The 24,172-nt window shown below is 39.3% G+C and overlaps 1 protein-coding gene across 1 annotated transcript in view; it reads left to right on the top strand.

Moving 5' to 3' along the window:
* The first annotated feature begins 6,094 nt into the window (after positions 1-6,094).
* The window catches only part of FAM241A (family with sequence similarity 241 member A), a 33,028-nt gene continuing 14,950 nt past the window's right edge, over positions 6,095-24,172 (top strand). Inside the window, exons 1-2 of the mRNA XM_031066488.1 lie at positions 6,095-6,121; positions 7,402-7,491. Of these exons, the coding sequence (XP_030922348.1) occupies positions 6,095-6,121; positions 7,402-7,491 (117 nt within the window). The remainder of the gene's footprint in view (positions 6,122-7,401; positions 7,492-24,172) is intronic.

Raw genomic sequence — 24,172 nt, 5'->3', positions numbered from 1 at the left:
TTCTGTTTGCAGTAGGATACAAATCCCTAGAGAAGTTGTATATTCTGTGTAACCTACAGACTTTGGATAATTTCTAACCAGGAGAGCTGGTTAATTAATTTGTACCAAACCCACCCAACAAGATGTTGTGCAGTGGTGCATACTGTAAATCTTCACTTCCCTTTATCAAGTTCACAAAGTATAGCTAAGGCTGGATAACATCCAGTACCCTCTTGTAATGAAATTTTCACAAAAGGTCTGGGAGAAAAGTGGTGGGATGAAGACTCATCCAGAAAAAGCACTTCATACTTTTTGTTCAGAGTTAGAAAAGAAATATTAGGAATCCTCTAGCTTGCCTAAGTACATAAAAAAGCAAGACATTGTGGCATTACTGAGTAGACATCTTCTAAAGGATTATAACCTACTTAATCAACCTCTGGGAATGCAGCAGGGCAGGAGGCAAAACATACAGTTATACTTGAGCATGACACTTAAAAATAAAGTGCAGCAGATTAAAGGAAGACATAAGAATGTGGCACATCTATGTTAAAATGCCCAGTATGCTTGAACCCACCAAGTAAATAATAATTAAAGATTGCTTTTATTGATAAAGAAGAGGACAACTACAAGTCTTTGTTGTTTCCATCTTCTTTGGTCCTTCCTTAGCAACAGACAATCTGGAATATGCAGCTTTGCTCCTTCTGCTGCCATTTCAGAGCTTCTGTCCCATTTTGGGAATGATCCCCTTCAGAAAGAATCCTACAACGAGGTGGCTCCAGGGTCACAGCAGTCACAGGGTGAGAGCTTCAGTCTTGCTGTGGGAGGAACAATGCTGGAAAATCATTCCCTGCACAGCTATTGCTGCATGGGGCATTGAGGAGAAGACAGCCAGCATGAGGTGAGACCTTGCCACAGCTGCTCACTCTGCTAGGCTCTTGCGTTACAGCTGAGCTATCTCATCCACTGCAAACTGGGTGAATTTAATTTCCTGGGAATTCTGTGACAGAAACATTTCACCAAAGTCAGCACAGGAGATCTGTTGCAAGCTGAGAATTGAAATGAGTGTACTTCTTTTTTCCCTACTCCACTGCTATATTTCATTTCTTTGTCTAAATCATTTCATAGTCTGTGTCCCATGGCAGCACTGTTACAAATTCAGATTTTTTTAAATATTTCTCTGTTCTCACTAAAGGATTCTCTGAGTGCATTCCAAATTTATCTGCAGCCTTTAAAGTGCAGTAAGGGACTATCAGTGCATCTAATTTATGCTTGCATTTGTATTTAAGTTGTCATTAGCATAAGGTATTAAATCAGATTATGATTAACTTTCTTTTGCAAAGCTAAAGCAGAACTTTCTAAGATCAAATGCAACTTACTACTCTCCAAAAAGTTATTTCCATATAAAGTATATTTATTAAATGTGCTGAACTGTTATGTAGTTCCTTTAAATTTATGAAAATACTCAGAAACTGCTTGGCAAGAATACTTGAAATGACAATATATATCATAAATGCCTTTTATACTATATAAAGAAGAGCATATATAAAGAACAACTAAAAAAGTTTAGCATGTTCACTTATGCCCTGAGTATAATATAAGCCAAGCTAACCTCATTTTATATGAGGCCCTTTTTTACTCAAATATATCACTAAGCTTTATTTTATCTGTTGCACTTTCATTATTTTTGGCCAAATCTGAAGTGTGAGCATTCAGGCTTCTAAGCCGCCTGATAGAGAGGAATTTAAGAATGGAACAACATTCAGAACTGATGGACACATAACTTATGTTAAAAGATGGGCTCCTGAGCTAGTACAAAGAAGCAATGCTAATGTTGTGATCCTATCTGGAATGCACATGGTAATTGTCTGGACTTTTACTGCAAGAAAATTTTCACTTCTTTCTTTCAAAAGTGAGTGATGTCATAGTTTGTTAATTTTGGCAAACAGAGCAGTTTAGTTTTGAAACGTGCTACAACTGGCAAGATAAGCCATTAGGAAACTTATTAGAGTTAAGTGCCCTTTTACTGTCAAACAATCAAGAACACAATTTGTTGCATGAAATCTTCAGTTCCCACTGGTTCTTGTAGGGTTTTGTATCAGTGATGCAAACTCATTTTCAAAGGCAGGATCTCCCAGCTGATGGTGGAAAACAAAGCAGCTCTGTAGAACAGCAGCGCTCATCAGTTACTGCACCCATGACTCTTCATCAGTGCTTCATGACCATTAATCAAAGAATAAAGTTTTAGCACTGAATCTGAACTTGCTCCCATATTTGACAGGTGACACAGGGAGTGGCAGCTGTGCCATTTTTGAGAAAACCTCAGTGAGATTGTTCTGCAGGGGAGAATACATTGGCTAAGCTGTGTAACTTAACATTCTCAAGACTTGACCAGTTCAATTGACCAGTTCATGGAGTTTTTCATTCTTATAAAGGTAGTTGAATTTCATCAGCAGTCTAATATGTTCTTCTATTTCTGCCTCATATTAGTCTAATGGGATTTTCTGGTTTTCTGTGGGACATTGATTATTTATGATTTGCTTGTGAAAAATACCAGCCTTGATGAAAAAATCATCTAGTACCTTGTGGTGGATCTACCTTTCTGAGAGCCACAGTAGCTTCACAGCCAGGGTAATTGCTTGCACTACCAGAGGCCAGCTGGAGAGTCAGTTAATGGTTGGTGAGGTGTGCAAATGGCATCATCCCTAAGGACTGGTGGGAGTCTTCTTACTTACCAAAAATTAAAAGGTTTTCATGGCTCTCCATTGTGTATGTGAACATACGAATTTTCAAAATACCTTCAGATCATTTTTGTGGAAATGAATCCATCTGTAAACCTGTTCTTTGTCTTAGTTGTGCAATTTTAATTGTCCAGACTGTTGCATGAAATAACAGGTGGCCAAGATGTAGTTGCATTGGGAAGAAAATAGGTCCCTTGTGGTAGTAGATTGCAGAAATCTCCAGCTCAAAAAATAAGTGAACAAGTGTTTGCAATAGACAGTTTATGAATATAAAAGAGATACTTTCAGTGATTTGGGTTAAAATGATCCTAGAGTTAATGCTTACCCCCCGTTTTCTTAGGAACAGGGCAATAAAGAAGATATGTCTTTTTTTTTTTTTTTTAATGACATTACATGTCAAGTCTTGAAAAAACAAATCCAAACTCTGTTGAACTCTACAAGCAGAATCCATGACAGATTAATTTTTGGTATGGATGCTTATGAACATCACACACAACTGGACCCTCTGTAGCAGACTATCTCCCAGTGTAAGGCTGTTGACAAATCACATGTGCAACATGTACACAGCTGAAGGTGTGCAATGCATGCATCCATACTTTTCTTCATAAATTCTGCATAGGAGTCTTCCATCTTCCTGGGAAGTTGACTCTTTTTCTTTGGCTACAGAGAGGTAAAAGATACTCTGTGGGAGAATTCAAAAAAGGAAGCATTCATTTGAATTAAAAGCACAGACAGGAAAATACGTGACATCTATAGCACAAGAGTTTATTTCTAAGGGATTAGCTGATGAGATTTTTAGGAATAAATACAATGTACATTAGGTTTAGAAAAGGATTTTCCCTAGATTACTATAAGAACATTATGCCATTGATTTCTGACACTGGATTTGTAAACTTAAAATGTAGTGCTGAATCAGTAAGCACAGCTTTCATGGAACTTAAAAATCATCTCATGCAGTAATTGTTTCAGCTGTAATTCTGACACCAGAAGAAGTGCAGGAAGTGTGATTTTTGTTCTAGTTGTATTCTGATTTGGCTGAAATTGTTACTTTCAATATAATTCCATACAATTAATGAAGGTGCACTAGAAGAAAATTCTTGTCTGGTCTAATTTTCAACTGTATATTTCTTTTTCTTTTAACTAAAAGATAATTGTGAGATGGTTGTACTGGTTGCATCGTAAGTGCTCATGCTAATTTAACACCTGTATCATATTGTGCACTACTTGTTTTTTATAAAGAGGAGGAAAACTCAAATACTTTTGAGATTATCCTGTGGTCATCACTTGTCAGAAATTAGGGTTGACACATTAGATTGTTTATGAGAGTCCTGGCAAAAGCGCTTGTGAAAACATCACTGAAACTACTTCTTAAAGCTGGAGTAATTTTTTGCAAACAAGTCTGCTTAACACATTTTAAGCTCTCCTACTTGGCAGAACAAAAACCCTCCCTGCTTGGTCTTGGTTCAATTTTTTTTTCAATTTTAATGAAAAGAACGGTCATTTCCACATCTTGTGTGGAAGTAGCAACAACAATTCAATATTTTCAGTAATACTACCACCAAAGGAGAAGCAAGAGGGATGTCCTGAGACTGAAAACTCTCTTAAGATGTTTCTGTTTAGATAGTGCATAGTGAAAAGATAAGATTTAAAGTATGCACCCAGCCTCTTCCTGCATAGGAAAGCTAACCACTGTTCATACTGGCCTGTTTCTCAGACTTATCTCATATTGGAAGAATATCTAGGAAAATGTGCTGTTTATAATCTTGGAACTGATACAATAAAACAAAAGCCTGATATTTCCTGCTGTTGCCAAGTCTTCACTGTCGAAGTTAGGGTTGACTTCTGGTAATCTAGAATCTGATCTTTCACCATTTTTTAAAATATTTCTGTTTCTTTCATTATTTCTCCTTCCTATTCCTTCTCCTTTTCCTTTAGTCACTGTAGAAACAGATGTCAATCTATATTTCTACATATGTATATGAGCCAGCCAAGAAGGCCAGTGGTATTCTGGAGTGCCTTAGGAAGAGCATTGCCAGCAGGTTGAGGGACATGATCCTGCCCCTCTGCTCAGCCCTGGTGAGGCACATCTGTGTGCAGTGCTGTGTCCAGTTCTGGGCTCCTCAGCACAAGAGGGACATGGAGCTCCTGGAGCAGGTCTAGTGGAGTGCAACAAAAATGATGAGGGGACTAGAGCATCTCTTTTATCCAGAAAGGCTGAGGGAGCTGGGCTTGTTCAGCCACAAGAGGAGATGGGGAAATCCCCTGAGAGGGGATTTCATCAGTGTGTATAAATATCTAAAGTGAGGGTGCCAAGGAGATTGATTCAGGCTCTTCTCAGTGATGCTGAGCAATGGAAGAAGAGGCAGTGGGCAGAAACTGATGAACAGGAAGTTCCATCTGAACATGAGGAACTTCTTTATTGTACAGGTGACTGAGCCCTGGCACAGGTTGCCCAGAGAGGTTGTGGAGTCTCCCTCACTGGAGATACTCAAGAACCCTCTGGACGCAATCCTGTGCCATGTGCTCTGGGGTGGCCCTGCTTGATCAGTGTGGTTGGACAAGGTGGCTACAGTTGTAGACCCTTCCAAACTTAACCATTCTGTGATCCTGTGATATGTGTTTAATTCTATGTATAAACATGTCTATGTATAAATAACCTTGCAAAATCATCAGTAGCTGAAATTTCCTTCTCTGGATCAGCTGTGCTGAGTTCACTATCAGGAATGAGAGAACCGCAAAACATAAGAGAACTCACACACTCTTTGGAGGCAAATCAGGCAAAGCTGACCAGGCGCTCTTTCAGTACCCAGCTCCCAGGATACAGACAGAGAAGGGGCTGGAGTGCCTGGCCCTCCCTCAGGATGCCACCAGTGCTCTGAATCATTCTGACTTGCCAGCACATTGTTAGGAAATATTTATATTTCAGTGGTGTACAGGAGCACAACTCGAGATAAGGCACTACTGCACAAGGCTCTAAGGCAAACTTAGCAATAGCACACAGACTGCATAGGAAAGCTCACATCAATTTAGAGAGCCCTCAGGAAAATCACTCCTGTAACAGAAATTACTCATCCTCTGAACACCAAATGCTCCGTTAAGCTCTGAGATGTGCAGTAAGACACAGTAATCGCATTTTGCCCTGAAGTGTTTGGGAGTTAATAATTCTTGTAGAGAAAATCCACCTCATTCAATTCTCAGAGGAGCTCACTGTCCACACAGCCATCAGATCAGTCCAGTTTTCATCTAGAGATGTTGCTTCAGAGGGACAGCAAGTATTTCGTGCTGTATGCTGGAATGTAATTCTACATTGCTCACTCATAAGGAGATAATAATGAACAGTGACTTAAGTGACTTAAGTGACAAGGGCCACAACAGCGATGGATGATATTGGCCAATACAAACTGGTAAGTGTGTGTGGGGTACAGAAATGTCACTCAGTAGCTCCAGCTTGTGGGACACACTGCTGTCCATGTACACAATGCTGGGTCCCATTTCTTACTCCCAGCTGCCCCTCAAGAGAAGCAGAACCAGGCACAAGCTGGGGTCTACTCAAATCTCCCACTGCTCTTGCTGGGGACAGGAAGCACTTTCTCTCACATCCATGACTCTGTAATTGTACAAGCCTACTTGAAGGGAAATGGAAATCAAGCTTTCACTGGCCCTGTAGCTCAATTCTTTCTCTTTCAAAACATTGCGAAGGTATATTTAATATTGTTTTAAAGTTCAGATGCCTTAGTGACAGAAGCTTTTGACACAAATATTTCGAAGCTATTCTTATGCAAGCTTTTAAAACTTAACTTCTCTAGAGAACTCCAGGGGTCTAGACAGATTTATTTCCTCCACATATGCTTTCCTTCTCTCTTTCTCTGTTCATCTTCCTTTCCCATGTTCTGTAAAACGTATTAACTCCTTTATCCTGAAAGGTATTTACTTTCAACTCTTTCAAGAGACAGACCTTAAACTCCACAGCTACATCATCTAGTCTCGGGAACTGCAAATGTTGCTATGCTGCCTTAACTCTAAAAGAAGTTACAAAAAAGATTTTTTTCCTCCTCTCCAATGACTCATTAGGAATTATTCTGTATTAAATATCTCCACCCACTGACTTGCATGTTTTATCAATAGTTACAAGTATCCTGAAACAGTACAAACCAATCAAATAAATACAGCTGTTTTCTGGCTCTTGACTGAGACAAAAAGACAACCATAATCAACCACTTTTGAGCAAAAGTAGGTTTATGCAACTGACTTGAATTTTCTTTCTAGGGTATTTTGTAAAGAGGAGGAAATGCTTTTAACTCATGCTGCCCCAGAGTTGTAATTATTGTACCATTTCTTTGGATTTTGATGGTGTTTTATGTCTCCATGTATCTAGTTCATAAATTCTCAGACATTTTTTCCCCACTTTGGATACCTTTACCTCCTTTTGGAATGGGAGACCTCAGTACCATGGAAGTAAAAAATAAGCTGTTGCAGAAGAGACTGAAAGATTGATGAAGAACAGGAACTAATAAATTACATGGAGTGAGCATATCCTGCACTTACTTCACATAATTCTTTCAAATTATTGTGATGTAATGATTTTTTTGTTCCATAAAGAGGGTTTTTGGCAAGAACATGCCTAGTGAACACATCCTAGCATTAAAACTACACCAACCTTTTTTTTTCTTTTTTTCCCTGGCAGGAACTGGCATTAAACAAAAGCCCTAAAGCTGGGAATAGGTCTGATGGAACTCACCAGCACTGCTCCTTTAGTGGGTTCATCATCATTCAGGTAACCTTCATGCTGTCTAAAAACCCAGCCCCTGCAGAGCTGTATTATTTATTTTGCTCAGGTGAGTGTTTCAGAGCATTCACCTCAGCAACTTTGTATCTTTCAAGCACAAAGCATCTGATTCTGCCAAATCCAGTAACCAAGGTAATAAATAATAAATAAAGTTGCATTTGAAAAGAAAAACCCAAAACTAACTATAGAAATATCAGAGGTGGGTACCAAAACTGATTGTTTTCAGACATGGAGTAATCCATAATAGCAAGTTAAAGTAACAATTCATAATGCCATAACAGGAACTGATCTGTGGTACAAATGATAAGCAAATAGCAGTGGAAACTAAGCCTGAATGGGTTTGTTATGTTCAGCTGTAATTTGTGTAACTCCATGATCATTCTCTCTGATTTTGGGAGAGCTGTCTCAGTTCATCTGTCAATCATGCAAACAGGGGCTGGGCATTGTTTCTGATTAAAGAAGCTTCACACATTGTGTCACAAATCTCACCTTTGAAGAAATTAAGGATTTAAAGGCAGGCACAAAGGACCTCAGCTCCAGAGCTCCAAACAGGAGGTTTACATTGAATAAAGGGTGGAAACGGTTTGGGCCCTTCCAGAAGCACCATCTGTTTCTACGGCTGGTCATTGTTTAGATTATTTATGACCATAATTTTAAATTTATCTGGTTAACCTTTGGATAGCCTCCCAAAATAACTATTGACTCTTTGAGTTTTCAAGGTAATATATTAAGATGCAAGGCTTTAATGTTATTATTTTATGGAAAGAACCACAAGCATTTTTTATGTAATATATCAATACCCACAGACCCAGGAAATAGCTATACTATCACACAGCACAAAGAACTGCAGCATCTGCAATATTTGTTGTTCATACCATGACCTATTCAGACTGAAATTTCTTCATGAGAAAAAACAAAGGACAGTTTGGGGTTTTTTGGGGTTGGGCTTTTTGTTGTTGTTGTTGTTGTTGTTTGGGGTTTTTTTTGTTTTTGCGAGACTCCCCCTCCCATACAGTATCCATCTTCATGTTATACTTCAAGAGAGTACAGGGCATGAAGCTCCTCCAAAAATAACAGAAAAGAAAAAGGAAATGGGTCTTGAGAACTCATGACTTGCATCAGATTAAAATGGATGAAAGGAGATGAAAAAAATTACTTACATAATAGTGTGTATGACCTCATCCTGAACTATTAGAGGTGCTGGGAGTCTTTCCATTTTCCTTGAGAGGTCCCATAATTCAAAAACATTGTGCAAAAATAAGAAATGTACAGAGCCTTGGCTAGTTTGGCAAATATTGATCAAGGATGGTTCAAATTTAGGTTGAAAATAAGCTAGTAGAAATCAGTACTGTGGGAAAGGTTGTGTAAGACTGAGATAGGTTTAGCTGGAGTATAATTACAGTTTTTATGCTCACTAGGTTATGCATACCAATATATTGACTTCAGAATTAAAAAGCATCAACTTTCATGACTTTGTTTGTATTTAAAGGGCAGAACTCCAACTAAATGAGAACATTCATAGAATTTATTCTTCAAAAAGGGTGAGGCCACAATCCTGTGTAGCTTTTGGCTCCTCTCTGTGTAACAGGCTAAAAACAAATCCTGAGATTAAAACACCTTACTGTTTTACTTTGGACTTCATGGCTTATTTCCAGTCTTGGTCTAAAATTCACTTTGCAGTATTGTGGATCTAAACAGCCCTGAACAAAATGTACATTAATAAGGATATTGGCAACCCTTAAAAAATTAAAATATACTGCTAGGGAAAGTTCACATTTTCTTAGCAAAATAAGGCTAAATTAAGGAAAGCTTTTTAGTCTTCCTAATAATGTACTGCATTCCTCTTCTCACCAGAGAAAATACTTTTCAATTATGAAAATCTACAAAAAGGCTTTCTTCCTGATTGTCTCTTTGCATTCCCCCATCATTAAAAAATAAAACCAAGAGAAAGATTGCAGTACAGCCCTACAATAAACAATAGCCCCAGGTATTTTAGCAGGACCTATAGAACCTGGTAGAACAAAAGAACATTAGATAAGGATCTCAATAAAACATGAATTTAGGGCTCTCAGGTGGTATTGCAGAAAGATCAGATTGTTTCATTTGTGTGAAAAGCAGCCAAAATGCTGCATATCTATTATTTTTGTTGCTTACCCAAATTCACTTAGCATATCCTTTTTAGCAGTCAGTGAAGGCATTCAACCAACACATTATCACATGAGCTGCTCAAGTCAAACACAGCAGATGCAGCAAACCAGGATGACTTATTTCATTACAGCTGGTACCTTCCCAAAATGCACTCAGTATTGTACCCTGTGGTCATGGAATCTTCCTTTTTATCATTCTACATCTATAAAATTGATTTGTCATGTTAGACCTACATTGAAATTTCCATATTCATCTGAAACACTTGCAAAATTGAAATTAAATTGTTTCAATGTATATTAACACCTAATGAGAGGGAATAAAGAAAGAGCCAGGCTCTCTTCAGTCATGCTTACTGACAGAACAAGAGGAAATAAGGCACAGATTTAAAAAAAAAAACCAAACCAAAAAAAAAAAAAAAAAAAAAAAAAAACCACAAAATCTAAGCACAAGGAAGCTTCTTTTAATGCCATTTTTTTTTTTGTCAAAAAATGGCACAATTTCCCCAGAGGTGTTGAGGAGTCTCCATCCTTGGAGATTCTCAGAAGCAAGCTGGACATGGTCCTGCTTGACCAGGCATGGACTAGATGACCTCCAGAGGTATCTTTCAATCTCAGCCATTCTGTGATTCTCTGAAAAGGAACTTCTCTTCTAATTACTTCACCTAATTCAGCTCCAGTGTGAGATTCACAGCATTGTGTGAAGAATTTGATTATATTGTAGTTTTTTATTCTAAATAAGATTCCTCAACGACTAAACTGTATTTGGTTACTAATCACAAACAGATAAGGTGAGGGAAAAAGATAGGATAAGGTGTGGTGTGCACCTATTGTCCTGGTGGTTGATCAGCTTCAAATAATGCATTTGATCCATAGTTAAGTGAATCTTGTGAGCCATATTTTTGTTCAGAGTCTTGCTGATTTGATAAATAAACAGATGAGTGTTTTGCAGTATTTCCTATGGTGCTGGGATATGTTTGGAAGTTTGCTGCAAAATGAAAACAAAACTACCAGATATTGTTGCATGACTTAATCTTATACTACCGCCTAGTGGCTAAGGTCTAAAGGAGCCACGGTGAAGCTCCACTACATTCTCTATGTATGGGGAGGTACAGAAGAGTTGTGTGTGTTAATATTATTTTCATCAATTTTAAATTATTATATCATATTATATTATATATACATCATATCATAGTAACAGTGTTGCCAAATATAGAGAAGAGCAGGGAAATTCCCATGTTCAAGGACACTAATATTCATGTTGAGCACAATCTTACTGTGAATGAGATCTCCATTTTAACGTAGTTATAGTTTGAGATAGAATAATTTTCAAAAATGGACTTTAGTGAAGGACTTCAGCTGTGATATTTGAGATATCTATCAGTTGTCATCATCAGAAAAAAAACATTCTTTGGGTAGATTGTATTACAACTGCCCCATGAAGAGTGTCTTGCATCTTGCTGGAAAGCTCTTGTGCCCCAAACATTCATGGACTTGGCAGTGAATAGTTTATTTTGCTCAGCTGAACAGATTCATGGACATTAAGCCTTCAGGCATCTATTTCACATTCACTGCTGAAATTCCTGTACCTGGCTAAGTTCACAAAATAAAGCCCATTAGTGTATTGAGTTTGAACAAGTAAATCCTTCAGGAGTCCCAGGTTTTCCCATTTCCTTCAAACTCCATGCCATGGATCTTAGCAGGAATACACAACTTAGCAAAAAATCAGGCTCTTGCAGAAGCTTAGAGGAAAACAGTAGTACTAAAAACTACTTCTCCAGCCAACAGTGACAACAGCTAGTTCGCAGAAAGGATTCCTCCTCAGGAAAATGAGCTTCCAGCTGTTTGCACTACATGGCTTTTAATTCTTAGCTTTATGTGTGCCTGCCACCAAAGCTGCTCCTGCCACAACTGTCAGCTCTCTATGAGGGCAGGAGTTATCAGGGGCAAGAAGCAATAGATGTGCGCATTAACTATGTCTGATTGTGGGTTTTGGGGTTTTTTAAGTCAATGTATCTATATGTAGAGCTAGATATATAAATTTAATTGCTTCATTTAGGTCTCTTCCCTAGAGGCTTCTGTAACTCAGGTCTTGCTGGAAGAGGAATTTTAGCACACAAGGTTAGACAAGGACAGGAGAAAAAGTCATTTTGTCCACGAGGTGGCACATGGGCATCGGGCTTCTATGTTTAAAAATCACATGAAGGCAAAAATAAACTTCAGGTAATGATTATATGAGCTGTAAGGTATTATTGAGCAAGGATCTCTCTGTTTGTGGAAATGTAATCTACCCAGTTCTCTTCTGGGGAGATCATTTTGATCATAACCCAGGGAGTTGAATTTCTGTCATTGACTTAAAAGGAAAGTGACCTGGCCTCAAATACATGGAAGTATTAGGCAAACAAAATATCTTTGCAGGGTTGCAGGACAGACTATTTTTCTTCTCTCTGTTTGTTAGACGAGCTACATGAATGATGGTGAGTGATTTATATGTAATTCAACAGAGAAGGGAAGTGGAAAAGGTGACAGCCACTGAGTGGCACCAACTCAGAGTTTTGGACAATTAATAAGCCAAACAAGCAGGACAATTCAGCCTGCCAGAGCTTCCTGAAGTGATGTAAAACACCCAAGCATAGAATTCATAAACCATTATTTTTGTGCTGTTTTAATCCAACACACCCATTGCTTGATGTCCCTTCTCCACCATACTAGCTGAGAGTTAGGCTGAGGAATTGGTACAGTGTGAAGACATCTGTATGGCATAAATGAGGAAAAAATTACTTGTGGTGAGGGCAACACAGCTGGAGATTGGAAACTGTTATTTTTCCAGTCATCTGTGCAACAAGTATAGTTGAAATCTTTTTATAATTTTTTTATATTTCTTTCCATGCATGATTAATATGAGTATGTCTAGGTAAATGTCAGGTGTAAGTGACATGCAATATACTAATGGAAGCTGAAACTCTTTATCCAGTGAAATGAATCCACCTCATGTGTCTGCTGCCAGTGAACAGCAGAATCCCCAGCCAATACAGTCCTGGACAGGCAAATTCAGATCTTACCACAAGACCCTCTCAGTTCTTTCCTTGCTTTCCACAGAAATGACTTTCCCAGATGCAACACAGTGAGATCATAGAGAAGAGCTGCCAAGGCCTTTGTGCTGGGACAGGTCTGTGACACTGTTTCAGCTGGTAATTAAGGAATATTGTGTTGATGACACGGAACTAGAGAAGAGCTTTTATTTCCTGACCAGCCAATCCACTTTTTTGCCTTATATTTCTGTTCATTTTCCATCAAGGGTCATTTAGAACCATTTGTGGTTTGCTAGTCCATCTAATTTCCAGGTTTCTCAGAGACCTCACTATACTCATAACTGTTTGTTAAAATAAGGGAACTTTCTGTGTCCTTTGTGCAATAAATGTACAACTATCGAACATTTCTTAAACCCTGTCTAGTTTTGTTCTGCTGAAAAGCTTGTAAGAGAACTGGAAAGGACAAGTAATGATTGTAAGAGCACTTACAAGAAAACAGTACATGAGATATCTAGCTGTCTTTCTTAGAAAGAACAAAAGGCTTCATCCTTCAATGCATGAAATTCACTTAAGAGTCCTGTTTGTTTCTGTTAAGGAAAACCCTTTCCAGGGAATTTGCCTAAATTGGCTGTTCTAGGAAGTGCAATTGTGTGCTAATCCACACCATGCAGGAGGAATCTGCCTGACCCTGTACCATCACTGGAAGCAGACACAACTGGAAACAATATGTTCAATTAGTTTGCAGTCATAGAAACAAGCAGGTCCAGTAATAAGCAATTCCCAGAAACATAACAGCATCCTGGAATCATGCTGTTGCTATTTCTGATCTGAAACATTTTGCTAGGGTTGTCATTATGAGATTTAGCTGAGTTGTTAAATACAAATACTATAACGAAAACTTGCACTCATCTTGCTCACAGAGGCAGGATACAAAAAACCTCAAAACCTGCAATGCCTTGGAAGCTCACAATGGAGTTGTATTATTCTAATTATCCAGCCACATTGAAAGTGTTTGAGGGCCTCTGCACAGATCTTCATTATACATCTCAGAGGAACTTCTTATGTCAAATCTTTCCACAAAGGAACAGTTTCTAACCTTCTCTTTGCTATCATCTCTGCCTCCCTTCATACCTCCCTTCTTGCTAGTTCTACCCCACTTCTACTTCTCCCTCAACTCAGAATTAGTATTAGAAAGCTTTGCAAAAAGAATTAGAGGGGAAAATTTCTTGTCTCTAACAAATAAATTCCAGAAAGTACTACAAGAACAGTACTCTAAAATTGAGAATAAGACTATACTTTATCATTGTTGCCATGGTAACCAAAACTAGGCCATTCACTTATTTCTCCCCCCATTTTCTGTCTGTATTTCTGATATGCTAAAGAACTTGGTTCCTGAACAGGGGTCTAATTAACTGGAAAACACCAATCTCTGAATCATGAAAAAGAAAAGAAATTAAGTAGTTGAGAGTTTTATGATTGTTTCTCCAAAGAGGAAAGAGAAGGGGAAAAAAAAAAGCCAGGGATGAGAATGTGCTCCTACTGAGAAAGGAGGAGAGGTTACAAGAGCATGAGGATGAGGCTAAGACATACCGAATACAGCATACAGAAACATTTTAAGGTGCTGAGAAGCAGGCAGTCCTCTTCATGTTTTGAGACTACTCCTAATGGCACTTAGTGCTAGACTCTTGGCCCAGGATCTCAGAGGAACCACAGTACTAAGGAATCAGAGACCAATTTTCTTGACATCTATTTCCAGGCATTCTTCTTTCAGATCTCCCTTCAAAGAAAAGAGATTGCTTGGTTCCAACTCCAGTCCTGAAGCTGCAAATGACAATGTATTTTTCCATGACAAGGCAAGAACTAAAAGCAAAATTCAAGCTTACATTCACTTTTTACAAAACTAGAGGTGTATCAATATTGTGCATCTGTAAGCACAAGACACCATTACATTATGAAACACCAGGAGGTTTCATAATGTCTATAATTTTGTCTGCCTTGATCAGCAGAGGGTTTCTTATAGTGATATGCACTATTTGATTGATATTTTAAAGAATTCAGTGGTTTCACAGACTCACACATATGCCATAGCAATTACTAAACAATTGCATAAAACAATGATGACCATAGTCAAAATTCAGTGCAGCTTCTTAGTACACAACCTCATGGTTTTATACTGTGGTTTGCAGAGATGCCTCTCTATAAAGTTCATTAAGTTACAAAATCATATGGCAATAACAAAAAAAAAAAAGCCAATCAGACAGGAAGGATGGGAAATTCTAATTGAAAAACCAATGATCATATAACTTCATGAGAAACTCAAAATGAAGAAAATAAGCAGCACAGGCACTGAACTGCACAAATATATTAATTTGAATGGGGTTTGGTTTATTTTCACAGAACTTGCATTTCCAAATGTTAAAGATCAGAAGCTTTCATAGATAATATACTTATGAACAGTTCAGCAAAACTTAACTTTTCTTAGAATTTCTGACATTTTCTCTCTAAAAAATAAAGAAATTTTTGCTTTACACAATCAGCCTTTGCTGCTTTGAAGCAACACACATTCTTATTATTCCTTTGCTTGATCACACCCTTACTCGTATGATAGTGATGAAGCTGACTGAGAACTTCTACAGTCAGTGAGTTCAGGCTGAGGTTCCAGGTGTAGCACTGCATGTAATGTAGCACATTTCAAATGATCAGTGTCAAAGGCAGTGTCATGCCAGCCTGGTGTGACATCTGTAGCTTTTAGTGCCAGTTCTCCTCTCTAACGAACACACTCCAGACACAGTCCCCAGAGTGCTGTTTCCTAGCACCCCCTGGCTGCTATTGCTGCAGCCACGTGGAGCACCAGCAGCACATTTCATCCTGAAAGCTGCCCCTTGGGTCCTACTGGAACTGTGCTTAGGAGGAAAGGCTACAGGGTGCTAAATTTGTCCAAAAGTCATCATATCCTTTAAAAACCCTTTGAATTCAAAATAGGCATGGATTCAACAGCTTGCCTCTTTTTTGACTAGGTGTCTTAATTTAACGAGCAACTCTCTCTTAGAATCACTGCCCCAAGTCTGTCTAAATTGAATGGCTATTTTAGCATCTGTCAGGTAAGCAGAGCTGATCTGATGGGCTGGTCTCCGTGAGATTGGTCTGGATTAAGCTGTCCTACTACGGATGTTCTAGGATAACTGTCCAGAGTGAAAACCCCATTAAAAATAAATAAAATAGCTTTACTCCAGTATTACTATATTCTGATATTTTTAAAAGTTATAGATTTGCAGTTAAAGTAATTAAGAGGGAGGAATGAGGACACAAACAAGAACAAACAGGAACATGAAACAGCTTTTAGACAAGCTTTTAGTAACTTTCCTTTTCAATTGTTTTTCCCTTTGGGAATAGCCATTTTCTTTTCTTTTTTAACAGTCATGCAGTACCAGAACAGATTTGCACTTCTTTGGGAACAATAAATTTTCTCTGTTCTGTTTGGATGTCTCCCTGAACATGAAGTACAAAAATAATCTGATAAGGGAAAAATAATCCTAGGGTATTTTAAAAGCTAAATACTTCAGTTAGATTTTTTTTATGAAGTACACCAGCTCTCCATAATTAGGCAATAAGTCAACTAGGCATTCACTGAAGCCTAATCACAATCCCTGAGCAGTTTTAAAGACTTAACAGCTGCTGATTTAATGTAGGTCCATAATAATATTTTACACTTACTCTCCAACACTGATGTGAAAGGAAAAACAAAGTTAAAAAAAAAATAATAGCAATTTCAAAGCAGAACTCATTCAGTATTCTCAGTATCTTAGTATATAATATTTAAGCCAATTTGCTCAGGAGATAAGGAAGAGAAGGCTTGACAGCCATGAAAAACTCTGTTATTCAGTATTTGTTTGGGGAGGGTTCCTCCGTATTTCAGAGCTTCTCCTTTCCTACTTACTACATTTGTCTTTTGTTGCCCCGAGGAGAAATTCTAATAGCAATAGTAGCTTCTTTGCATTTCTTTAATTAAGTTCTGAGAGGTGCCAGATGCTTCCATTTTGCAATCTCCCTTTCTCTTACTAAAGCCCAGAGGAGTTAATCATATAGTAGTCTTTAGTTTACTCTGAACCCAGGCTGGGGCAGTGTAATTAAGTCTTGCCTCTTAGTTGAAGTTTAGCCTGTCATCACAGCAGGTCTCTGTTGCATTGCTTTGTGTTGTTTTTTAAACCAATAGAGAAATATCAGATTTTATTACCCTCTCTAGTTTAAATTATTAAAGACTTGATCTGTAATAATTTCTTTTTTTCCAAGAACTAAGTGTTATAATTTGGCCCTTAGGAAGGGCCTGGTACAGTCATAATGAAATATAGGTAGTTAGGGCTTGGAAAAAAAGCAGAAAAACTCCAAAGGATAATGGTTCATATTAATTTTAATCATATTCAGAGGTTATTTAGGTGCCCAAAGGTACCAGTAGGTGTTCCCTGGCACTTTCACAAACATCTCAGGACACTTTTGAAAAGCCTGATATTGCATTATCTGCAACCTTAGCTGTCTAAACATTCTTTGACTTAGTTCATGGCTCCTGCATCCCCTCTTCAAGGATATGGCAATGTTAAGCAAGGCAAATATTTTGGCAAATACTCCAGAAACAGCCAATGGGTTCAGTCTTTACCTTTCCTAATGGACATTTTATCCAGTCAGTGGTGCAACTGGGATGCAGTTCACTTCCCAGCTACATCTTCAGGTTGACCAGGTGTGGTATTTATCACTTTAGCTTTCTCCTCACCTTGCACAAGTCAGAAGAGACCCCCAAAGTACTTTGAGAGGGTCCCCAGCTGAGGGACTGGATATTCAATAAACAAGGGACCTTAGCCAGGAAAATGTGTCCAGCTCTACCTTCCTGTCTCACATGAAGACTGTCAGGTATTCACAGATATCTAGTCATGAATTAACTGCAGATTCAGAACTTTGTTTAAAGGAAAGACTTTGAATAGGGAAATACTTGCAAATGAATTTTAATAACAAACACTTTTGAGAAAAAACTTGCTCTGCTTGACCACATTTAGCAAAGAAGAGAGGAAAAATTAATCAAATAAATTACCCATTGTGAATTATTCACATAATTTTATGGAAAGCCTTAAATTAGTCCAAGATAAAAATCCTAATTTATTATTCCCTTCCCTGAAGCACAAGAATACGTGACAGCTTCAAATAATCAGGCTTTTTTTTTTAAAAAAATCAAGTTTAAACCAAATCACTTAGGCCTTTCTGAATCTTTAAAAAGTCTCTTGAATGAACCTTGTCAGATTTGTAGTCACATTAAATTAATTACAGCAAAAGAAACTGGGGCCACATAAACTCAAGTCACCACCAAGCATAGCCCTGACTCCTCAGACCCAGCGTGAGTCTTGCACACATGCACACACACATGGAGCTTTCTCACAGACTGCTATTGTCAGAAAATAAAATACTGTCTCTATTGCCAGGCTAAAAACAAAACATTAATTGTATGGGGATTCTGTGTCCCTATGTCTGTTCATCTGCCCACTCTGGGGGGCCAGAAAGCCTTCTCAATGAAGTACTTCGAGTGAGATCGTCCCTCTTCCTTATCATGCACATTGATACATTGATATTTCTTTGAGAAAATCATGCTACCCCAGTCACTTGTGGTTGCCTGAGTGCTTAGGATTTTAATCAGGAATTAATGTGATCTTTCCCAGTTTTAATCAAAGGCTCTCTTCTGCTGGCACATATCCCCTTGGTTCTTTCTGTAGTTTAGTTTTATATGCTCAGAATTGCTCAAAACCCTAATTCATCTGTCCACATGAGACTTAACACACATGTACACACAAACCCCCCAAGCAGCAGCCTACTCTTCTGGCCTGTCCTTACTTGCACTTGGACAAATGACAGCACATTAAGGACAGCTAAGGATTTATTTTAGCCTAACAAATTTTGCATTATGAGTCCATACTTATTAAAGTACCCACTGGCTGAATATCCTTGTCCTTAAAACAAAAACACAACCAAAAAAAGGGCTTTTTTTCATGTAAACAAAAAGAGATTCTCAGTGGAGGAGAGCAAGCATAATTAAATATTGGGGGTGAGGTCATAGATACAGAGTGTGGAGTGTTCAGCACCAGTGCCTTATTAAGAGTTTTCCTCTCCCTTCTCTTTCTCATGTCTCGAGCCATTTGTTTCTGTTCCTATGACTCAGAGCTCCATCCTGGCTTAGTGGCAACAAAACTGTTTGTGGGACTGGGCTAGGAATGATCACAAGCTCTTTGTCATACTTGGCCAACATGTTTCTCTCCAGGCCCACAGCAGGGTCCACCACTCACCTGCAGCTGTGGGAGGGCAATGGGCCACAGGGATGGATGAGGAAGGGAGAGGCAGGGAGAGGGACTGGTGACACTGGTGTGCTGGCACTGTAAAGATAAAGCATCATATTAGTACCATGTCAGATTTATTTCAACTTCCAGATGAACTGAGAGAAAAGTCTTATTGCTATGGAACACAAAAGAAAAAGGACTGCAAAAAGAAAAGGGTTCTGTTCCTGTGGGAAACTGCTGGAAGCACAATAGCTTTGTGAGTAGCAGCAAGCAGCAAACTCTACCCATACTTCCCACGTCCTGAAGTAATAAATAAATAAATACCCTGCTGTTAATTTGGACTGTCTATACATTTTCAAAATATTTTTTGCCTACTCTGAGCTTACACTGCAGTGGAGTAAATGCTTATAAAAGGCTCATGGCAAGATAAGAAAATCAAAACTCACTTCTGAGGTGGTAGCCAAGAAGAAAGGTAATAAATCACAAAAGATCAGAGCAATTGAAGTAAGCAAATTTAAGTTTTAAAATTTTGTTTTGAAAGCCTACTAATTCCAATAGGGTGGAGGTAAATATTGATCATTCAGGCAGGCTATGCAGAAAATCAGCCTCTCATCAAGGAGGATAAATTAAACTCACCTAAAAATAGAATTAAATAAAAAGGAAATTTTTTACTTGATAGCCAGGAAAGAGCCTTTTGTAAAATTTTTTATCCTGTGAAATAATATCCAAGGGAAATGGCAGAATTTACTTGAAACGTTTAAAAAAAACTACACTGGCAAATGCATTAGAAAAGGTACTACAGAAAACCACCCTGCAATACCTAGGAGTGCTCCAGGTGACCTTTTGTAATAGAACTTCTCTGTTACTGTTTTGCTTCTGCCTTTCTGAGCCCCTGTATATGAGCCCATGTATATTTTGCCTTGACCCTTAAATGAGATTTCATGATACATATCAACTGTTGGAGAAAGATATTGCTAATGTGATCTTCAGTGTCCTTTTGTCATTATACATGGAAGAAAAAGGAACCAAATTAATTGTTTCATTTCAATTTTATTCAGTATCCTTTAATATATTTTCATGTTTTGAATTCCAATTTCTTCCAGTTCACTTTGTAGCCGGTGCTGGAAAAGCCCTTTCTTGTATTTCTTAATATGCTTGGAGGATCTAAGGAAATTACAAAATTTAACAGCTTTACTTCAAAAATCCATGTAAGAGCTGCAATGACCATCATAAGCTGCATGGTCATACTGGACAAATTGTCTGAGAGTTTAGAGAATTTACTTATATTAACATCTGGAATATAAAGTAGATAAAACCCATCAGAGAGTTTGAAATGTTCCATTCATCAGTAAATCCATTATACTGTATAAAACCACATTGACCTTTTACCAGTTATGACAAAAGTTTCCATTAACCGAGCTTTAAAGAACCTCTGTTTTTTCCAAGCCTTTTAATATTTAGATGAACTCTGGAGATTGAAAAGATTTGGATTAAACTGTGCAGTCAGCAATCTGAGTGAATCTCATACTGAAGTCAGTTACATCTGTTGGATGCATATAAAGAGGGGAAAAAAGTTTTGGTTGGTTTTTTTTTCTTTTTTTTTCTCTGAGGTTCCTAACCACACACTTATTAAAGGAAGTTAGCTGAGTTGCGACTGATAGGAAGTGCCAGGTAGCAAGAAGGTGAGAGCTCCAGACATCCACTATATCTAATTCCTGTTCCTTCTGAGTCTCCACAAGGGTGAGTTTTGTGTTGGGAATAGCTCCAAAGGCTTGGTCTGGAGGAGATGCAGGCACACAGACTTATGTCTGTTGAACTGGCTGGTTTATGGTGCCTAATTTTAGGCTGATGGTGGCTGTTTGTGCCAGCTTTCTACCAGGTGGGAGAGAGGACACACAGTGCCTGCTCTGGTATAAGACCTTTACACACAGTGCTAATCCATCAAAAACGTTTGACCTGTTTGAACCAGGAAGGAGTCTGTGTGCTTCATGGCAAGACAAAACCTGGGCTTGTTGTATCATCAAACCACAGCCTGCACTCTGGAAGGCTTCAGCTTTGCCTCCATGCCCTTAGGCAGGTAGCTGGGATGGGCAAGTCCTGAGTCCTAGAAAAGGGACTCACTGCCCTGGCCATGACAGTAGCCTAAGACATGACTGAATGCCATGGGCATGAAAATAAAAGTGCAGGGTGAATGGGATGCATTTGCCTGGGCAACAAGACCAATAGAAACACTCTGTGTGACTCAGCTGCATGTGATCCCTGTGGTAGCACGCCTTCCTCTGCTGCCTTTAAAATACTGCTCTCATTACCCAACTGCACCCGGGATCAGGAAGTCTTTGAACCTCAGACTACTGGAAGCCACAAGAATACTCTCAAGAAGTATCACTCCAGCATCTGTTACCCTCTCCTCACCAGCTACTTGGCTCTGGTCAGAGCCAAATAGAGGGAGTTTAGTCCCAATCATTCCAGCTGTGTCTGTGTTTGCAGCCTAGAGTGGTGTTTCAGCAAGGCCAGAGGGCTCAGCCTCTCCTGCCTCTCAGAAAAGCTGCAGCATTCAGTCTTACTCCAGCTGCAAGCACCTGTTTTTCACATAACCCCTTTAATTACAGATTTTTAGCATGAGCTTCTGACTCTTCTCAGTGACCCCCAAATAACACAGTTGTGCAAGGTGATCTCTCTTTATTCCTTGGGAGATATTTTTTCTGTACACACATTTACAAATCAATGAGAAGTTGCCCCATGCGAAACAATTATTTCAATTATTTTGCAGAATCTGCCCTTTAGCTTCCATCTCTGCTTGCTTTTTTTTTTTTTTTGGCATGTTGCTTTTTTGCCTATCACTTAAATTACACTGAGATTTATCCTTGCATTTTCTAAAAGTATCACTACTGGGAGAAGGCACTATCAGAAGAAGATCAGCCATGTCCATAAGGCTTTGGGGAGCTCCCCTCAGACAGTGATCTTGAAAGGAAAATTGCTAAGTTATGGGAATCTCTTTTGATGACAGCTCCTTCAGCTTGTGATTAGATCCTTATGAAGCTTCCAGACACTTCCAAATGTCAGGAAAAAATCCAAATTTCGGACAGACAAAGGAGAAACAATCAGCAGTTTGCAGCAGCTCAGCTACATTCACAGACCCAGGCACCAGTGCACAGGGTACATGAAGCCCCAGAAAGTTCACCTAGAGAATTGCTAAAGGTTGCCATGAAAGCATTTGCTATGAAGGGGAATGGGTTTCTTTAAGGTTAGTGAAGTTGCACAAGTTGCAATGGTGAATGCGTCCTAAGAGATCTCAGTGAGGGCTTCTGAGTCCCTGTTCTTTCCCTGAGCACTGGATCTGTTATCCCAGAATTGCCTTCACATGTGGAGAGTGCCAAGGAGCCCGAGGCAGTTCCACTGCGCTGAGTTGCTCAATGTGAAGAAGCAGTCAAAGGCTGCCAGCTGCAGTAGGAAGGAGTGTGGCTTTTTAAGAAATATGACAAACTTTCCTTCACTGCAGAATTAATGGAAGAATCTTTGTCTACAGGGAGATAACATCAAACCAGTGGGACTGCAGATATGTGAGGAATAAAGAGCAGCACCAAGCCAGCCAACACTTTTTAGTACTCCTGGCAGGATGGTCACTGTTCCCCAGGAGGCAGTGGGGTCAGAGGCTGGGCTATGAAGAACAGTGGTAGCCTCAGCATAAACTTTTTCTAAAACATTTCTAATGTGTGTTTTTGTGATACACAACCCAGCAAAGGTTTATGGATGTAAATGTACTGAAAAGCTCACTGAAATAGACACCTAATCTATGTTTAAATTAAGACTTTTTTTCCAAAGGGCTTTTACAGAATGTCGGTACTATGTGTGACACTTCATTTCTTCACAAATCGCCCACAGAGCAGAGAACCTCGGGGATGTTTTACTACACTGCTGCTGAGCAGTCATATTGTGCACAGAGATGTATCACCACAGTGCCTGGTGGTGTAGTCCATAGGATTTTTTCTTGTGTCCAGTAATTTTGCATGCCAGCAGGACTGCAATAGTTTATGGTCACTGTCTAAACAGTGTGATATTTCTTCAAGCCTCTCCCTGTTCCTAAGAAAAAATACTAACAAACAAATGGATGAGAACTCTGGTCAAGCAGTTAGTCAGGCCTTCAGGGCAAACTGGTTTTGGCCACCCTGCACCTTGGGGAGCAGATCAGTTGTTCCATCAGGATGAGGAGCCACAGCCGAGCAGGGAGGGCAGAGCAGTGACCCCTTCGCCCAGTGCTCAGTCCCAGCTGTCCCCATGCTGGCCCCCAGCCCCTGCAGCCAGACTGAGGGGCCTGGCAAGTGCAGTGGTTTGTGTATTGCCTCCCACTTATGGAGAACCTTTCTTGTAGCCTGAAGGTGTGACTATGCCACAGCACACTGAGTGGTTTTTGTGATGGTTTTACACCTGCTACAAAAACAGCTACTGCTGTTTATTGCCCAACAGTAATGACAGGAAAAGCAAACAGCAGGTAGAATTTGCTCCAAATGACAGTGGGATCCACACCCAGCCACCGGAAAGCCATATAATATTAATCCAGATGTCTGATTTCCACTGAATCCTGCTGTTAACACAACCAGTTAGCACCTCCACTAATTGCTTATGGAATGAAAACTGAGCCAAGCAGACCTGCCACCAATAGTGCGTGAACTGGATGAGGAGAAAAGATGCATAAGGATGACAACAGTGGTCCCACCACAGCTTGGGAATGCCACACATTGAAATCCACGTTCACTTTCCGCAGGGCTGGCAGGAGTGAGGGCTCCCCACAGAGGGAGGGAGGGAGGGAGGGTGGTGCTCAGAGCGGGAGCCAGGCACACCCTGTGCAGAGACGCCTCCTTAGCACAGAATCGGAGAATCCCTTGGAAAAGAACTTTAAGACCACTGAGTCTGTTAACTCAGCACTGCCAAGTTCACCACTGAACCATGTTCCCAGGTACCACATCTACACATCTTTTAATAACTCCAGGGATGGTGATTTGACCCGGGCATCCTGTTCCAACGCTTGACCACCCTTTCAGTGAAGAATTTTTTCCTAAAACCCAATCTAAACCTTTGGCATTGTCCATACAATAAGTCTTATTTTCGGGGTCTGCTGTTGCGTTTCCTTCTTCCTGGTGTGTATTATTTCCTTTTAAAGAACAGAAGACAGGACCCAAGCAGC

Source organism: Geospiza fortis, unplaced genomic scaffold (genome assembly GCF_000277835.1).
Source record: "Geospiza fortis unplaced genomic scaffold, GeoFor_1.0 scaffold11, whole genome shotgun sequence".
Lineage (NCBI taxonomy): Eukaryota > Metazoa > Chordata > Aves > Passeriformes > Thraupidae > Geospiza > Geospiza fortis.
The sequence above is the reverse complement of the archived record's forward strand: the minus strand, read 5'-3'. Positions and strand labels throughout refer to the sequence as shown.